This window comes from Protopterus annectens, chromosome 17.part0 (genome assembly GCF_019279795.1).
Source record: "Protopterus annectens isolate FY-2018-M chromosome 17.part0, PAN1.0, whole genome shotgun sequence".
Taxonomy (NCBI): Eukaryota; Metazoa; Chordata; order Ceratodontiformes; family Protopteridae; genus Protopterus; species Protopterus annectens.
Genome location: NC_056751.1, coordinates 820,102,608 through 820,118,841, shown reverse-complemented (window position 1 = coordinate 820,118,841; position 16,234 = coordinate 820,102,608). Strand labels below are relative to the sequence as shown.

Below are 16,234 nucleotides of genomic sequence, written 5' to 3'. Positions count from 1 at the left end.
CATACCGTTTTAAGGTTTAGTCCATGAGAGATGTTGTCAGCTGTTAAAAAAGCTGACACAAGGTGTGTGATAGATCCAGCTTCTCCGCAGTGTGGCCGGAACAGGAATGTATTCATGCCTCGATCCCTGGAAAAGTGTAACAGATCACAGCTGTTATCATAGCTTGTTATTGATGCAGACATACTGCAAAAGAGATTCTTAAAGGAAGTAATCTTTTGTAGCTTACTGTTTACCAAGCCACAAGACCTCTGCTTTGATGTATACGAAATCTCTCTATAAAGATATATTGTGTGTGTGTGTGTGTGTGTGTGTGTGTGTGTGTCTAGTGCTAACTCAGTTTCTCATAAACATTGTTCTTACTGCATGATTTTATACAGCAGATAGCATAAAGCCCGCTATTACTATACCGAAATCTGCCACGTATCCCATTGTTACAAGTATTGCTTATTTACTATCTGTATTTCAGTCACCAAAAGTAATTATAATTTTTTGCACTAATGGCCATTTGATGGACTATGTGTAAACATGCATATTGTGGCTTTAGTATGCAACCACAACCATAAGCAAACCATTCAAACCTGTGTCTCAACACTACTTTTGTTAGACATGCTTTAAAGTGTATGATGTGACGGTTCCCATTCAGAAGCCTGAAACATCATAAGCCTGAAAATCAAAATCCTGAAACCAAAAGCCTGAAAATTCAGAATCCTGAAAACTCAAAATCCTGAAAGCCCAAAATCCTGAAAGACCAAAATCCTGAAACTCAAAATCCTGAAAACACAAATAGTGCTAATATGTCACTATAAAGACACTAATATCTACCAACTGACCCTGACCCTAACCCTAACCCTAAGGTCCGTCACTATCGCACACTCACCTGACCCGCGCCCTAACCCTAACTCACTTAAACCGCCCCTAACCCCAATATTTGTCACTATTGCATACATGCCTAACCTGCGCCCTAACCCTAACTCACTTAAACCGCCCCTAACCCTAACATAAAACCAACCGTACACTTACCTGACCCCAACGCATGACCTAACACCACAGGGCTAACAATAGCAAAGCCACAATGACATCAGTATGTCTATTTTGTGTTTTCAGGATTTTGAGTTTCAGGATTTTGGTCTTTCAGGATTTTGGGCTTTCAGGATTTTGAGTTTTCAGGATTCTGAATTTTCAGGCTTTAGGTTTCAGGATTTTGATTTTCAGGCTTATGATGTTTCAGGCTTCTGAATGGGAACCGATGTGACATATTTTCAGGCAACTTACTTTAACACTGTATTTAATTAGCAGCTGCAATGAAGATGATAAATCTATAATTCACTGTCTAAAACAGGAATGCTTTATTTTCTCTCTTCTGTCCATGCTGTGATTACTCACATCAGCCATATCCTGCATACAGTAGCAAAAGCATTCTAGGTTAACAAAATGAAGTTATACCTTTACATATGAAGATATTCATTTACACTATAGTTTTAGTACTGCAATAACTTATATAGTTATTATCACACTGAATCAGTGTACTTGCAATTTTGAGTTGGCAATATATCTTTTCAGGAAGTATGTGCCTTCTGGGCTAAAGTAAACACAGACATATGGTAGATTGTGTACAACTACAGAACCTAAGGGGCATGGGTATGACCAGTACATGATCCACTTCCATATTCATCCCCTGTGATGTCATGTGTGGTGAATTGCAGCTCTAAGAGTGGAAGGATCCACATTAACTGCAAAATTAAAACACTCTAACATGTTTTCAATATCAGAAACAGTGTAGTGTGACAGTGCATATGGTAAATGGTAATTCCCAACTCTGACTCATGCTTAATTTACTGCAAAAAAGTATTCCATGTTCTTTAATAAGCATATCTCGTTACTGCACTACATCATCAAAATAATTCATAACTCATGAAATGCAAGACTGTATATAACACATGTATTCCACACAGAAAAGGCAACATACTTCCGGAGGTTGTTGAGTACAGCAATATTGGCATACATGTAATACAAATAGTAGCTGTACGGTGGGTTCATTTCAGTGGTCCATTCCTCGGGGGTGGGACTCCTGTTTGAGAACATGTGATCACTGTGCTTGGATTCGTCATCAACACTGTCAAATCCTGTGACCTAAAATAAAAAATGCTTAAATTACTACAGAATTGAATTAGGCAAACATGTATATAGCACATATATTTTATTTATTTGTAGATTTATTACTGCAGTATCACAGCATTATGCTCTGCAGCCAGTCACTGATTATCATACGTGTGTACTAGGCTTAACGACCACAAGTGCATTTTTAAGCTAAGCCATGCATCCTAAATCTCTGACAAGTTCTGGTACCCTTGATAAGTGTAAGCAGGGGCTTGGCAGATGAAACTTTTACAAGCACTTGTATACATAGGCAGGTAAATTGATTCACAGATGTTGGAGCTTGAGTGCTGTTTATATTAACAGTCAAACTTCTGCAACAGCGGATCCTTAAATCATGCAACTGGCAGCTACTTTATTCCTTACAGATGAATAATTGCTCTTCAGTCTTAGGCCAGCTCAGCCAGAAGCCAAAGCAGTCAACTCTGACTTCTAAATGCCACTATGCCACAGATAATTTTATGCCACAAATAATCCCCCCCCCCCATCTTCCAGTGACAATGTCACCACTTTTCCATGCTGTGTCTCAGATTTCTTGTGAAAATAATGGCAATAATTTTTCAGGATATCATGCTTTTTAGTTAGTATAGCCGTTAATGCTGATAGCACACTTGCCTTTTTGTCTTAGGAGGGTGGGGGCAACAGATCATCTCTTGTTCCAGGTTTGACATCTGCAGAGCCACACACAAATTGTTTTACTATTGTCCATTCTTTCTCTCTGCTAATGGCTTGAGCTCCAGTTAATAACATTTGAAGTATTAACAAGCAGGTCTATCAAATAATTCACAGCTTTCACTGATTTATATGCTATATCATGTCTCTGCAATATACTGATAATATTAACTCACTTTTAAAGTGACATTGCAATGTACACTTTGTTGTGTTTTAAAATGCGTACTGTGTGTTTGGAAATAAACACAATTGGGGCCACAGTATATGTTCAGTTTATCTTGCTGTAACATTAAATACGTACTTTTGATTTTTACCATCTCTAGGCTGAATGCAGGGTATAATAGATCACATACCAATTTCAGGACATACCTATTTTAATTTATGTGTATCCTATGTGCATCATCAGCACATTGACCCATACCTCAAAGTATCATATATGCCCCCCCAAAATGAGAAAACCTGCATATGCTTCACCTCATATTATGTCTAGATGCAACAAAAAGATAACTGGCTACATTAAAGTAATAGTTAAATAACTGGTTTCATTCTGCGAGTCTCTAGTACGTGTCAGCATAGAATGAGTAACTCGACAGTCCAACTTGCTTCGCTAAAAATTGCAAGTACCTCTCATTCCAAGGCTTTTGCATACTGGCTAAAGCATTTGCTGCCCTCCCCCAGTGCCTCTCGTACACAGAGCACAATTGATGGGCATTCCAACATAACTGACATATCAGTGCTGAAATTGGATCACATTTATTTATTTGCTGGGATGATCCAACTTTATACAGACCCTTTTCAGCAAAGGTGCAGGGAGAAAAGCTCCATATGAATTTACACAAAACAATAAATACGTTTTTACAATGTACTTTTCAAACAACTATACAGCATTAAGGTGCTCTACTCGATTCCAGAAGTCTACTCTACCCTACACAGATAGGCTAAAAGCCCTGTCCCTCTACTCAGTCTCCTACAGACTCCTCAGAGGTCACCTCTGTCTGGCATACAAAGCAATCTCAGACCCTGCCTTGATGGGACTGTTGCGTATCCGCAAGTCAAGCTCCACTCGAGTAACCCACACAAGAGACCTCAACCTGGTCTGTGACATCAATAGGACTTGTTGGCGGGACAGATTTGAGTCCCTGAGACTCCCCCTTTTGTGGAATAGACTCCCTCTCCATGTAAAGCAGAATACCTCATTAAACCTTTTTAAGCGCAACCTGGATAACTGGATAGGGAACAGAAAACACACCCTTCGGATTCCACCTATGTCCCTGCTGGACAGTGGCATAGGGTGCTGACTTGTTGGAATATGGGCTAAATTCTTGTCTAGGCTTGTAACGGCCTCGGCGCCAATAGCCTAGTAACTTCCTATGATCCTGTGGTCTAAGCAATAAATTGACTGATCTTGAGACACTCCTGGATTTGGAATACATCTTTGTCTGCACGGTTATTGGGACTAAGTTTAAATGTGAAGTGAGCACTCCCGCTAGACTGGGGTTTTGTGCTTTTCATGTATTCAGACCAATGACAACAGTGGTGGAATTTCCATATTCTTCATGGAACGTATTACTCTCAGGCAGATCCTTAAGGACCCACAAATTGAACTCACTGAACTACAGATCACTTTAGATACAATTAATTATCAGCTAATTGCTTGTTAAAAACACCTTTGTCTTCTGATAAGCACATACAATTCCTTGGTGTTCTAAATGATCTCCCTATTAGCAAAAAACTCAAGTTATTCTGGATGACTTTAATTATCCATCAATAAAATGGAACAACTATACTTCCAATGTAGGATATGCCCAAAACATCTTAAGACTTAATAAGCAGAACATTTATTGAGCAGTTTGTAAATAAACCTACTAGAAGACACATCATTCTTGACCTGATTCTTACACATCTGAGAGCTTCTTGTGTTCCTCCTTTGATATATAATTCCCTAGTGAAGTCTGACCACAAACTTGTGATATTCTCCTTTAAACTCCTGAAAGACCCTAAGACAAACCCTCATAAATGTATGGACTATAGATGTGCCAACCTCAACTGTTTCTATGATGAAATATCCAAATTAGTCTCACAGTAAGACACTGTCCGGTTCGATTCTCAGCTAGAGCGTCTTCTGCGTGGAGACATGCATGAATGGGTGTACCTTCGTTGAAGGTTGTGCGTCAGGGCTGGCAACTCGGCATGTAGAAATCAACTGCCAATCATTAGCAGACCGGAGTTCCGCTGTGGCGACCCCTAACCGGGAAAAGCCGAAAGACACAACAACAACTTATGACTTCACCTCCTCTGAGCTTGATATAGCAGGAATCTTCATTAAGGAATTTTACAGCTCTTTAGAAAAATGCATAGAGGGGGCGTGGCCAAGATGGAGAGCTGTTAGCAGCACTGAAACTTTGCTTATTTTGATTTATTATGACAGGATTTTTTTTATCAGGAAATTCAGCTTATAGTCTTTTTTCACTGGAAAATAAGAGTTTTACTTTTTTCCTGTCAGAACTTATTGCTTCATTACTACAATGTGTCGCTCGAAAGGTACTACACAAGAATCTATAATGAAAAAAGAACTGCAGTCTATACTAACCAGTATCCAGGATCTTGCATCAAAAAACGATAAACTGGAGATGAAAATGGACAATATTAAAGAAGAAAATAAGAAGCAGATGGTGCTATAGAATGAGGTGATTAAACAACAGTCACAACAAATAACAGCAATTGAAGAAGCAGTAAATGACACGGATGGCAGAGTGACTGAAAATGAGAATCACACTGATTTTATTCTCAAACAGAATTCTGAACTTATAGAAAAAACTAGAAGATCTTGAAAGCAGGTCAAGAAGAAATAACATAAGAATCTATGGAATACCAGAGAAGGAAGAAGGAGACAAATTGATTTTATTTTTAAATAGCTAGCTTCCTAAGTCTTTAAACTTACTTAAAGCTCTCTCATTTGGCAGTGAGAGATCACATACATCTCTCTCAAACACTTCACTAAAAAAAATCCACATTCTCCTAGATCAATTATAGTTAAATTCATGCCAAGTCAAAATAAAGACTAGGTCCTGAAAACAGCCTGGGCTAACTTACCTATAAAAATACAGTAGACTCTCTCTTATCCAGTCTCTCTAGGCTAGATAAATGAATGGCTGGTTAATGAGAAAAAGCATACAAAATAGCTTTTATAGTTTGTAAATCAGCTAGAATACAGGATTTGTGTTATCATGCATTTTTCTAATGAATATGAAGTCTGAAACTCAAATGTCTGTCATAATTTATCCAAGAGGAGGAAGAAGTAGTGTTGTCCTCTGTTGTCTTTTGGTAGTACTATGGCAGAAATTCGATGACTGGTTAAACAGGTGGCTGGTTAAAGATAAGAGGGAGTCTACTTGTAAGTGACAACTGCATAAGCTTTGATAATGACTACTCCACTTCTATTATGACTAAAAAAAGGTGTGTGTTCCCTTAATAATAATAAAAAAAAAAGCTTAAAGGAAGTAAAATCAAAGGACAGCTTGAATTCCCAGATAAAATAAGGATTTTTTTTTAATCTGAGGGACAAAAACATTCAACACCTTAGAAGCAGTGGAGTTTGTACAAAAGAAGAAACCTTTGGACAAGACTGAAGATATGGATTGGACAGTGTGACGACCCACCACTGCCATCTAATATGTGATGTGGATATCCCACCTCTGGGCCAGTAATCTAGGAGCCTCAATCCTCATCACTGGCACCTGTGGGGGTATGGTCACTGAGAGGATAACAGGACACATATACTATTTCCAGATGCAGCTCTCTGCATCAAGCCAATTTCCCTTAAGAGCACACAAAGACCATAGTCAGTCTGGGGCTGGTTCCTCTTTCTCCAGATCCCCAATAACACTCCTCACTGGCACAACTATAGAGCTGAGTCCTTAGCCAGGGTTCCAAGCCAAGTCCTCCAACACTTTCTCTGTCCAACTAGTGCTTTATGTCCCTGCCCAAATAGACACACACATGCTTTGAGATTTTGATTTGCACACACACACAGACACTCACCTGGGAAAGGCTGGCACAGGTTTACTAGCTATGCCCCCTCTTTCCCAGATGATAAAGTAGTTTTCACTGCAACCAGAACCCTTCTTCCAGCTATTTTAAGGCTCTTCCAAGGGTACCCAATATACTGAGTGAAATTAATATTAATACAAATGGTAATTTGACAAAGAGCAAGGCTGTTAGGAGTGGCCCACACAGTGTCACCAAATAAATACACAAGTACTCTCAACACTTACATATCTCTACAAAGATCAGCCAACATGAAACTTTTAAATGTATTTAATAATAAATAGTAAAAGAACAAGACAATACTAAAGATATAGTCACAGTGACATCAGAGTTCAAAATCACAGGAAATATTTAAAACAACATTGAAGGACAGTCTCAAACAAATAAAAAATATATCAAAACCAAGGTTCACTTCATTCCTGACTGAAGCTTAGAGAATTATACTATTCCCTAATAATTTACTTAATAAAGCATGGCAGATAATGTGGTAAATGGTTCTTCTTGTTGTCAGGTCCAAAACAAAATGCTCAGTCTCACTCTAAGAGACTTCTCAAAATAATATCTAAAATATTACTGTTGGGATAGCTTGCAGAATCACATAATTCCTGGTCATCTGACTTCTAGTTCCCTGGCAAAACCCCCACTCCTGGTAGCTGGTAGGATTTAGCACCTACCCGTAAAAATACACACACAAGAGCTTTTGCTCAGATCTTTGGCAGGTGCTGGAAGTCATAAAACAATTGCATTCTCCATGCTTTCAGAGCAGTGATTAGTTCACCCCAAAGACAATACAGAAAGCTTTCTAGTACAGACTTTTTGTCTCTGGCTGCCTTGAAACCTGTGAGACAGCATCCTTATGGTCTAGCCTATAAAGTGATTTAATTTCAGATATTTTTCTAAAGTTTGCTGAACTGAAGTTAACCCCATATTTTCCTCTGTTGAAACATATACATTTATTTAAACAGTTAAAATAGTGCATGTACATTTCTGTTCTCTGCAGTAGGCACACTGTGGTTACATTTTAAACACAAGCACTTTACAAATACCTTTACAACACACACACATCTGTACAAAGCAGTTTGATATACACATGACATACAGTTCTAATACACTTGTAACACAAGCATCTTGTATAAATAATTTCTATATTCATCAATGATATATACTTATTTACAAAATTCCAGCTAGCTGTGCTGGCAGTACCTCCTTTCGTCACACTTCTTCCCCCCTCGAGCTAGTTTTTCAAGTGACCCTTGAGAAATGTCTCTTGAGAGGGATAAGCCTATTTGGGAATACATTACCCCATACCCTGTCTTGAGATCTCAGCTGCCTGGGCATTGCTGATCCCAGTACAGTGCTGCACTGTCATATCACATGCCTAAAACCCTAGGCTCCACCATAGTAATTTGGGATTTTGCTGGCTGGCTTGCTGTAGCCATAAATCCCCCTCAGACTTCCTCTGCCTACTGCTGCAAATACTTAGCACCAGGTAAGGTTTCATGGAGTTAACATGGTACAATTTGTGCCCTTGCCTCCTGCCTAGCAGTTCTACCATGTAGTTAACACCACTTTGAAGGGTCCCTCCCAAGCTGCCTGCAGCTTATTGTGTCTGACAGGAATGAGAACCATAACCTGCTGCCCCACAGCATACTCTCTGGCTCAAGCATTCCTGTCATACCAGACCTCATTCTGCTGTTGGTCTCCTGCCATGTTCTCCTGGGCCAAGCACATGAGTTCCCTGAGCCTTGTCCTGAAGTTTACAACATATGCCACAACAGACTCCTTGTGGGATTCACACTCACCCTCTCACTCATCACAAATCAAATCTAGACATCCTCGCAACATATGCCCATACAACAACTGAAAAGGTGAGAAACCTGTGGATTCATGGGGCACCTCTCTGTAAGCAAACAACAGATTCAACACTCTCTCTTAAACTGGTCTGTAAATGCCTGTGCCATGTTTTTTAGTATAGAGTTTAACCTCTCCACCAGACAATTAGTCTGGGGTGGTAAGGGGAGGTCTTTAGGTGCTTCACTCCACAGCACTCCCACAGACAAGCCAGCAGGTCTGACATGAAATTGGCATCTCTGTCAGTCAGTAGTTCTTGGGAAACCTACCCTGCTGAAAATCTGTAATAAAGCATTTGCCACCTTTTCTGCCTCAATGGAGGACAGAGCCACTGCCTCAGGGTATCTGGTAGCATAGTCTACTACCACTAGGATATATTTCTTCCCTGTGGATCTTGGGGTACTCAGTGGCCCCACAATATCCACAGCTACCCACTGGAATAGCTCCTCAATCACAGGCAAAGGAATCAAAGCATCACAGTAGCTTTGACCTTATCTCCTGCCTTGCCTACTTTTTGGCATGACTTACAGGTCTTGCAGTACCCTGTTGCATCCCTGGAAATCCCAGGCCAAGTTTTGCATTATACGTTTCTTGATACGCTTTATGCTCATATGACCTGCAAAGGGAATGTCATGGGCTATGGCTAGAAGTGCCAGATGGTAGGCAATGGGCACTACCAACTGCTGTATTACCTCACCTTCCAGCCCTCCCTCAGGAGTGCACTTTCTATACAGTAACCCTTTGTTCCAGTATACAGATTCCCCTTTTTCTTGAGAATCAGGTGCCTCCCTAGCTACCTCCCTCAAGCATTGTAATGTAGGGTCTGAGAGATGAGCCTGTCTCAACTCTCTCTTTGTAACCCTTCCCAGCTCCCCTGCCACAGGAAGTCTGGTATCCTCTGACAGTGGTGCCTCACTGTCACCCTGGGTACTACTGCTCACCTCGGGTCTATATTATAAGATCGATGGTTGAAAACATCGAACACCATATGGTCGACACCATATGGTCGATGTCTTCAAATGGTGACCTTATAAAAACACAAAAAAAGAGAAAAAAAGTACCCTAACAGGTTTAAGCAGGGGGGCAAGCCCCCCTGCACCCCCACACCCCTCGCTTCTTAAATATACCACTCCGAGACCACACTACATTGCAGTAAACAGAAATCCCCCCTTATGAAGATTTCCATTTATGCATTCGAGATTCTGAGCGTTCACTAGTTTCGTTAGATTCAACATTGTCGGCTTTCGAGAATATAATATAGACCTCTCACCTCTGCCCTTGCATTCAATCTGTTCAAGGGAACATCAGTTCCCACCAGCAGCTCTGGCTCACCTTCAGTGTCATTGCTACAGGGTAGCTCCCTCTCAGAAGAAACCACCTCACTATTCCTGGCTTCAAGTGTGTGATCTATCTGGGTCCTCCCCAGGCTACCGGACCCACGTGCTTGTCTCCAAGCTTGACTGCATGTAACTGCATGCATACAAGCTACTGCATTATCAAAAACATTTCCCTTCAGGATATCTGCAGGGATATCCTCAAACACAACTACTTGCTTGCTTCCTTTTCCACCCTCCCAGTCAAGATGAGCACTAAACCAAAAATATGCACCGGAGACCAGCAGATCCAACACACAAGTACTTTAATCACGAAACACCATAAAATCAACACACAAGCACAAGAAGCATTAACGCAGATTAAAACACTTCTTACATTTTTGTCTCAAAGAACTTCATCAGATAGACATATACATTCTAATTACCCAATTTAATACATTTCCCTTTTTAAATTGACCAATGAAATGGACAAATCAATTAGTTTCCAAGTTACAAAAAGACTTAGTTTTAAATACATGTATAGTTCGTGTAATATTGAATAAACTTCATTTAACTGTCCATTTTGATGCTATTCATGTTAAAATGTATACAATATATTGACTAAATACAAATAAATAAATAATCATTATCAAATAGCATGTTTTTTAAAAAAAATTATAAAACACAGTCTTCAGGTTAGTGCTGAATTCAGGGCTGTGTTACAAGTTTCTGTGTTTGCCCATATCTTACTTGGATAGAAGGAAGTTTCTCTGTTCACCTGTGAGAGATGGGAGCTTTGAGCAGCCTATCTGTTCCTGGAGGAGTGGTTTCAGCCCAGAAATAAGTAGTTTATTGGCCATTTTGGGCTAATTTCTCTCTCTTTCATTTCCCTGCTATAAAACCCGTATTTGGGCGTTTTTTGCGTGCCAACAGCACCAGTTAGCTAGGGTATAACTATTCCCGGCTCCACAAAGTCTGCTCTTCAAGTTTTCGTTTGGAACTGGACAAACTTTCATCTTCAGCACTCAAACCATTCACGTCTCAGACCGGCACTTGCGCAAAACTCATAGCAAGCACTAATCAACCTTAGCACTAGACCCCCATTATACTGTAGAGAAGAACAAGGCTCTCTATTCGGCCTTACCAGCAAATCAGTAAAACAGTTCACTGCACCTATCCAGGCAAATCCAAAGGGCAGTTTCAGGTGTACTCTCCGGTCCAACTGGTGAATCTGGGCATTGTGAGGCAATGCTACAACTACCTCATGTACACAGACAACCCTCTCCTCCTACCACCAAACACTAATACATGTGAGAGATGCAATTATACAGCCAAACAGGAGGCTAAGGTCTCTCAACCCAAGACTGGACCAGACAATCAAGAGGAGAAGGGAATTACTTGCATCACACCACCAGTCTCACATAGACATATGAAACCAGCACCGGCAAAAAACACACATAAATACACGGAAACATACGCAGAGGCTCTAAATAAAAATCTGCAAAAGCAACAGAGACCTCCAAAGCAAACATCCATGCAACCTCCACCCCCCAACACAAACCTTGAAACACATACTTCACAAAACCAGTGTGCCATGCAATCACAGCCCTTAAGGCAAAATAACATACCCAATTCAGTAGTAATAGGTGACTCTACAGCTGCCTGTTGGGTGTCAGGATCATCCACATAATACAAGCACTCAGGTCACTCCAGAACAAGTACAAATATGACTCTGTAATTGTCCATGTTGGTGTGAATGACCTGAGCTGTACCTCCCTGGACTACATGAAAAGAGACATGGGGACCTCTCTGATCACGTAGCCCAGGCCAGTATGACCCTGACCCTGAGCAGCATCCTGCCCTCACCAAGAATGATACCACAGAATAAAGAAAATAATAACAATTTCAACAATTGGCTAAGCTTCTGGTATCATTCAAAGGGGATCCAGTGTCTGTCATCCTGGGATGACCTGCTCGACAAGCCAAGCTGCTTCGCTAGAGACAGCTGCACCTGTCACCCCTAGGCTTTTGAATACTGGCCAAGGTTCTTGCTACCTCATAGTGTCTTTTTTAGGCAAGGCTCAAAAGACAAGCCCACTGCCGTAAAGAGCACAAGTAACAAAAACCTAAGGGTAATGCTACTCAATGCCACAAGTCTAAACCTCAAACTGCACGCACTCGAGGCACTTCTCAGTATGGAGAAAATCAATATATGTGCAGTAACAGAAACCTGGTTTAAGGCTCCACATAGCACCCTAGCACTACCAGGCTACAACTCATACCATACATGTCAGCCACAAAACCCGGACCGAAATACAAAAGGCAGGGGAGTATCCATATTCATCAAGGATACCCATACCTTCAGGTTAGTGGCACAGCACGGTGCTTCAGAGATCATCCACGTGCAACTAACAATGGTCAAAACTGCAATTCAAATTGTAGCATGATACAGATCACCCACCATGTCCTAGGACCCCCATTCCGCATTTCTGGAAACACTGGGAAGCATAAAAGCCCTACTAAACATCCTGACATTGGGTGATTTCAATTACATAAACATTAACTGGCAGAACTACTCAAGTACTAACTCCCTTGCCCAACATTATAAACTCAAACACCCTAGATCAACTGGTTAACACCCCCACCAGAGGTGACAACATACTGGACGTGGTCATCACCAACATGGGCGACCGGTGTTCCACACTGGAGGTTAACTCCTCATTGGTTAGATCTGACCATAAACTAATCACTCTGGATATCCATATTCCGCCCCCACCCCCGGTCAAAGAAACCACCGTGAAAAACCTTTCAAAAGCAAACTTCACATTACTTAAGACCGAGGTGGAAAGTTTCAAAGCCCCCATACTAAAGGATAACACTGTCCAAGCTGCAAAATCCTTTACTAATGCACTCTACGGGCACCTACAAGAATGCGTGGATCGTGCTATCCCAAGCAAAACCAAGACTCACTCCTCCAAGAAAAGGAAACCAGTCTGGTGGACCCCTGCCTTAAACAAGCTATACAGCAGAAGGAGGAAACTAGTACAGAAGAGAGTAAAATCCCAAGAAGGGAAGACATCCTTGATCATTATCAGCAAGAAACTATGATCCCTCATAAAATCATCCAAGCCTATCTTCAAAAGAAAAATTGCCAAGGACTCCAAAGATAACCACAAGGCATTCTTTAGCTATGTCAAGAATCTAAGTGGCAATTCTCAGATCTGCTCAGAGTTAGTGGAGAATGGCACAAAATACACTGAACCGACCGACATCGCCAACATTCTGGCAGACAGGGTCAGTGCAAACTTCACCCCCCTTTCACCCCCAAAAGGGCCCATAACCATACCAGAAGAATGTAGTGCCCCTGAAATCACAGACACTCAGTTTAAAACAGCCCTCTCCAAAGACAAAAACACAGCATTAATGGGACTGGATGGTGTACCAGGCTGTGTCCTACACAAGCTTCAAGATGAACTAACCCCTCATCTAAACACACTGTTCAAACTCAGCATATTCACAGGCTACATGCCCATAGAGTAGCGCACAGCAACAGTTATTCCTCTCCACAAAGGTGGAGCCACAACAGACCCTGGGAACTATCACCCTATATGCCTGACTAGCTTGGTCTGCAAGGCTATGGAGTGCATCATCATGGATCTCATTAACAGAGACATTGGAAACCTCCAAACACTGGACCCTACCCAGTTCGGCTTTGTTAAGGGCAGATCATGCCTCCTATACCTGGTGGACTTCTTTGAGATAGTTACCAAGGCTATAGTTGAGGGAAAGTTGGTCCACACAGCCTACTCAGACCTTGCAAAGGCCTTCAACACCATTCCTCATTCTGGTATTATAGAAAAACTCACTAGCCTGAACATAAACCCCTACGTCTCAAGATGGGTTGCCAAATGGCTCATGGACAGAACCCACATGGTAAGAGTAGCAGATGCTAGGTCTGACTCTAAACTGGTTACAAGTGGCGTTTCCCAGGGCTCAGTCCTAGGACCCTTCTTGTTTTGCATATACTTCTCAGAGGTACAGGCAAGCACAGGAGGACTATGGCTGACCAAGTTCACTGAAGACTGCAAACTAGGGGCTATAATTGACTCTCAGGCTGACACAGACATCCTCCAAAAGGTTCTCACTGAGACAGATACCTGGTGTCAAAACCATGGCCTCAAGCTAAATGCCAAAAAGTGCATAGTCATCCCCTTTGGAAAAAACAAAGTACCCACAAACTACCACATAGGTGGTAGCCCCCTAAATACGGAAGATGTAATAAGGGATCTGGGGCCCCAAGTAAATAGTAATCTCTCCTTTGATAATCACATTGCTAAAGTGGTTAGAAAATCCTTATGTTGCCCACCTAATCACAAAAGGGTTTGCATCCAGATAAAAGAGGTCATTGTGTCCCTCTACGCATCACTCATCAGACCCATCAAAGAGTACAACTCCCATTTGGGATGTACCTTACAAGACACCTGCAACAGCTGGAAAGACCACATAAGTACCTCACCAAGAGGGTCAGTGGCCTCAAACAGATGCCCTATGTAGCTCGACTGAAGAAACTCCAGCTGTACTTGGTTGCATACTGCCTACTCAGAGGTGATCTCTGCCTGACATACAAGGCCATGTCCAACCCAGAATTAATGGACATGCTCCACCTAAAGAAAACCATATCCTCTCGAGCCACATGCTCTAGGGATCTAAACCTCACCGCAGCAATAACTAGGGTGCACTGGATTCCTGTCCCAGAGACTTCCCATGCTCTGGAACAAGATTCCAATCTACATTAGGCAGAGCTCCTCGCTAACCCTCTTCAAGAGAAACCTTGATGAGTGGATGTGAAACGGAAAGTTTACCCCGGGGATCACATCAATAGCTCTGCTGGACAGAGGCACAGGGAACTAATCTAAGGGGGCGGCGAAAGCCAACACATTCTGGCTAGGCTTATAAATGCCTTTGGACAGATAGTCTAGTACCTACCTATGAGCCTATAAATGTTGTTGTTGTTTTTCTTTCGGCTTTTCCTGGTTAGGGGTTGTCACAGCGGAACTCCGGTCTGCTAATGACTGGCAGTCGATTTTTTATGGTGCCGAGGTGCCAGCCCAATGGCCAACCTTCAATGAAGGCACGCCCATTCACGCATGTCTTTCGAATGCCACTCGACGGCAAGGAGGACATGCAGACTCCACACAGAAGGTGCTCCAGCCGAGAATCAAACGGGAGAACCTCTTGCTGTGAGGCGACAACGCTACCGCTACACCACCGCGGCTTCAACCTATGAACCTATAAATAATATAAAAATAATATAAAATATTGATCTGGCACCATCTGGTGGAGAAAAATGTGAACCACAAGAAAAAAAAATCAAAAGATCACTAAATATACAGCAGATAATATATATACATGAAAAATACTACAATTTTACAGATCTTAACTTTAGTACAGGTTTTAGGGGCACCATGGCATTTAGTCCTGGGCTATTACAAGCATCTAGAACTAATTGCCAATATAATTCCCTGTACTCGAGTCTAGTCTCCCATGGCCCACCCCTGGGGTCTATAGGGACCACTTCTATCACAAAAAGTTGATACTCTGCTTTTTCACATATCTGAGAATGTTTGTAGAGGGCATTATTCTCATTTTTCTTTCTTAAATCATATCTGTGTTCATACATTCTTTGTTTTAACCTTCTTTCTGTCTTACCCACATAGAAGGAGTCACATACCCCACACAAAACAATGTATACCACCCTTGTAGTATTACAATCTGCATACCCTCTGGTTGTTATATATTTGTTTCTACTTTTTAAATGTAAAGTGTCACCAGTCCGTACGTACATACATTGATTGCACTTTCCACATTTGCGTGTACCTTTTTTGTCACTGGGTGAAAATTCCATAATTGTTGTGGTGTGAACCTCCTTCTAAAATGTTTTTAAAATGTTGTCCTTTTTTGTATACACATTTGAGTGGTTTATCAAATATACCATTTAAATCTGATAAAGCTGCAAATTTGTTCCACTCATTTTCTATAACCTGTTTAACCAAATTGGTTTCACCATCATATGTTGATAGGAGGCCCCATCTAGACTCTTGCCTTGACTTTCATGTTCAGAAGGGTGATCTTTACCCAATACTGGCGTAAACCTAGATGTTCTAGCCTCAATAACTTCTGCTAGTACATCATTAAAT

At 41.4% G+C, this 16,234-nt stretch overlaps 1 protein-coding gene across 4 annotated transcripts in view; it reads right to left on the bottom strand.

Moving 5' to 3' along the window:
* Window positions 1–16,234, bottom strand: part of AMPD3 (adenosine monophosphate deaminase 3) — a 740,405-nt gene that overhangs the window by 89,425 nt on the left and 634,746 nt on the right. For all 4 annotated transcript variants that reach the window (XM_044059408.1, XM_044059407.1, XM_044059406.1 and 1 more), the window contains 2 exons: window positions 1,967–2,130; window positions 6–126 (listed from right to left, as the gene is read on the bottom strand). In XM_044059408.1, the coding sequence (XP_043915343.1) occupies window positions 6–126; window positions 1,967–2,130 (285 nt within the window). The remainder of the gene's footprint in view (window positions 1–5; window positions 127–1,966; window positions 2,131–16,234) is intronic.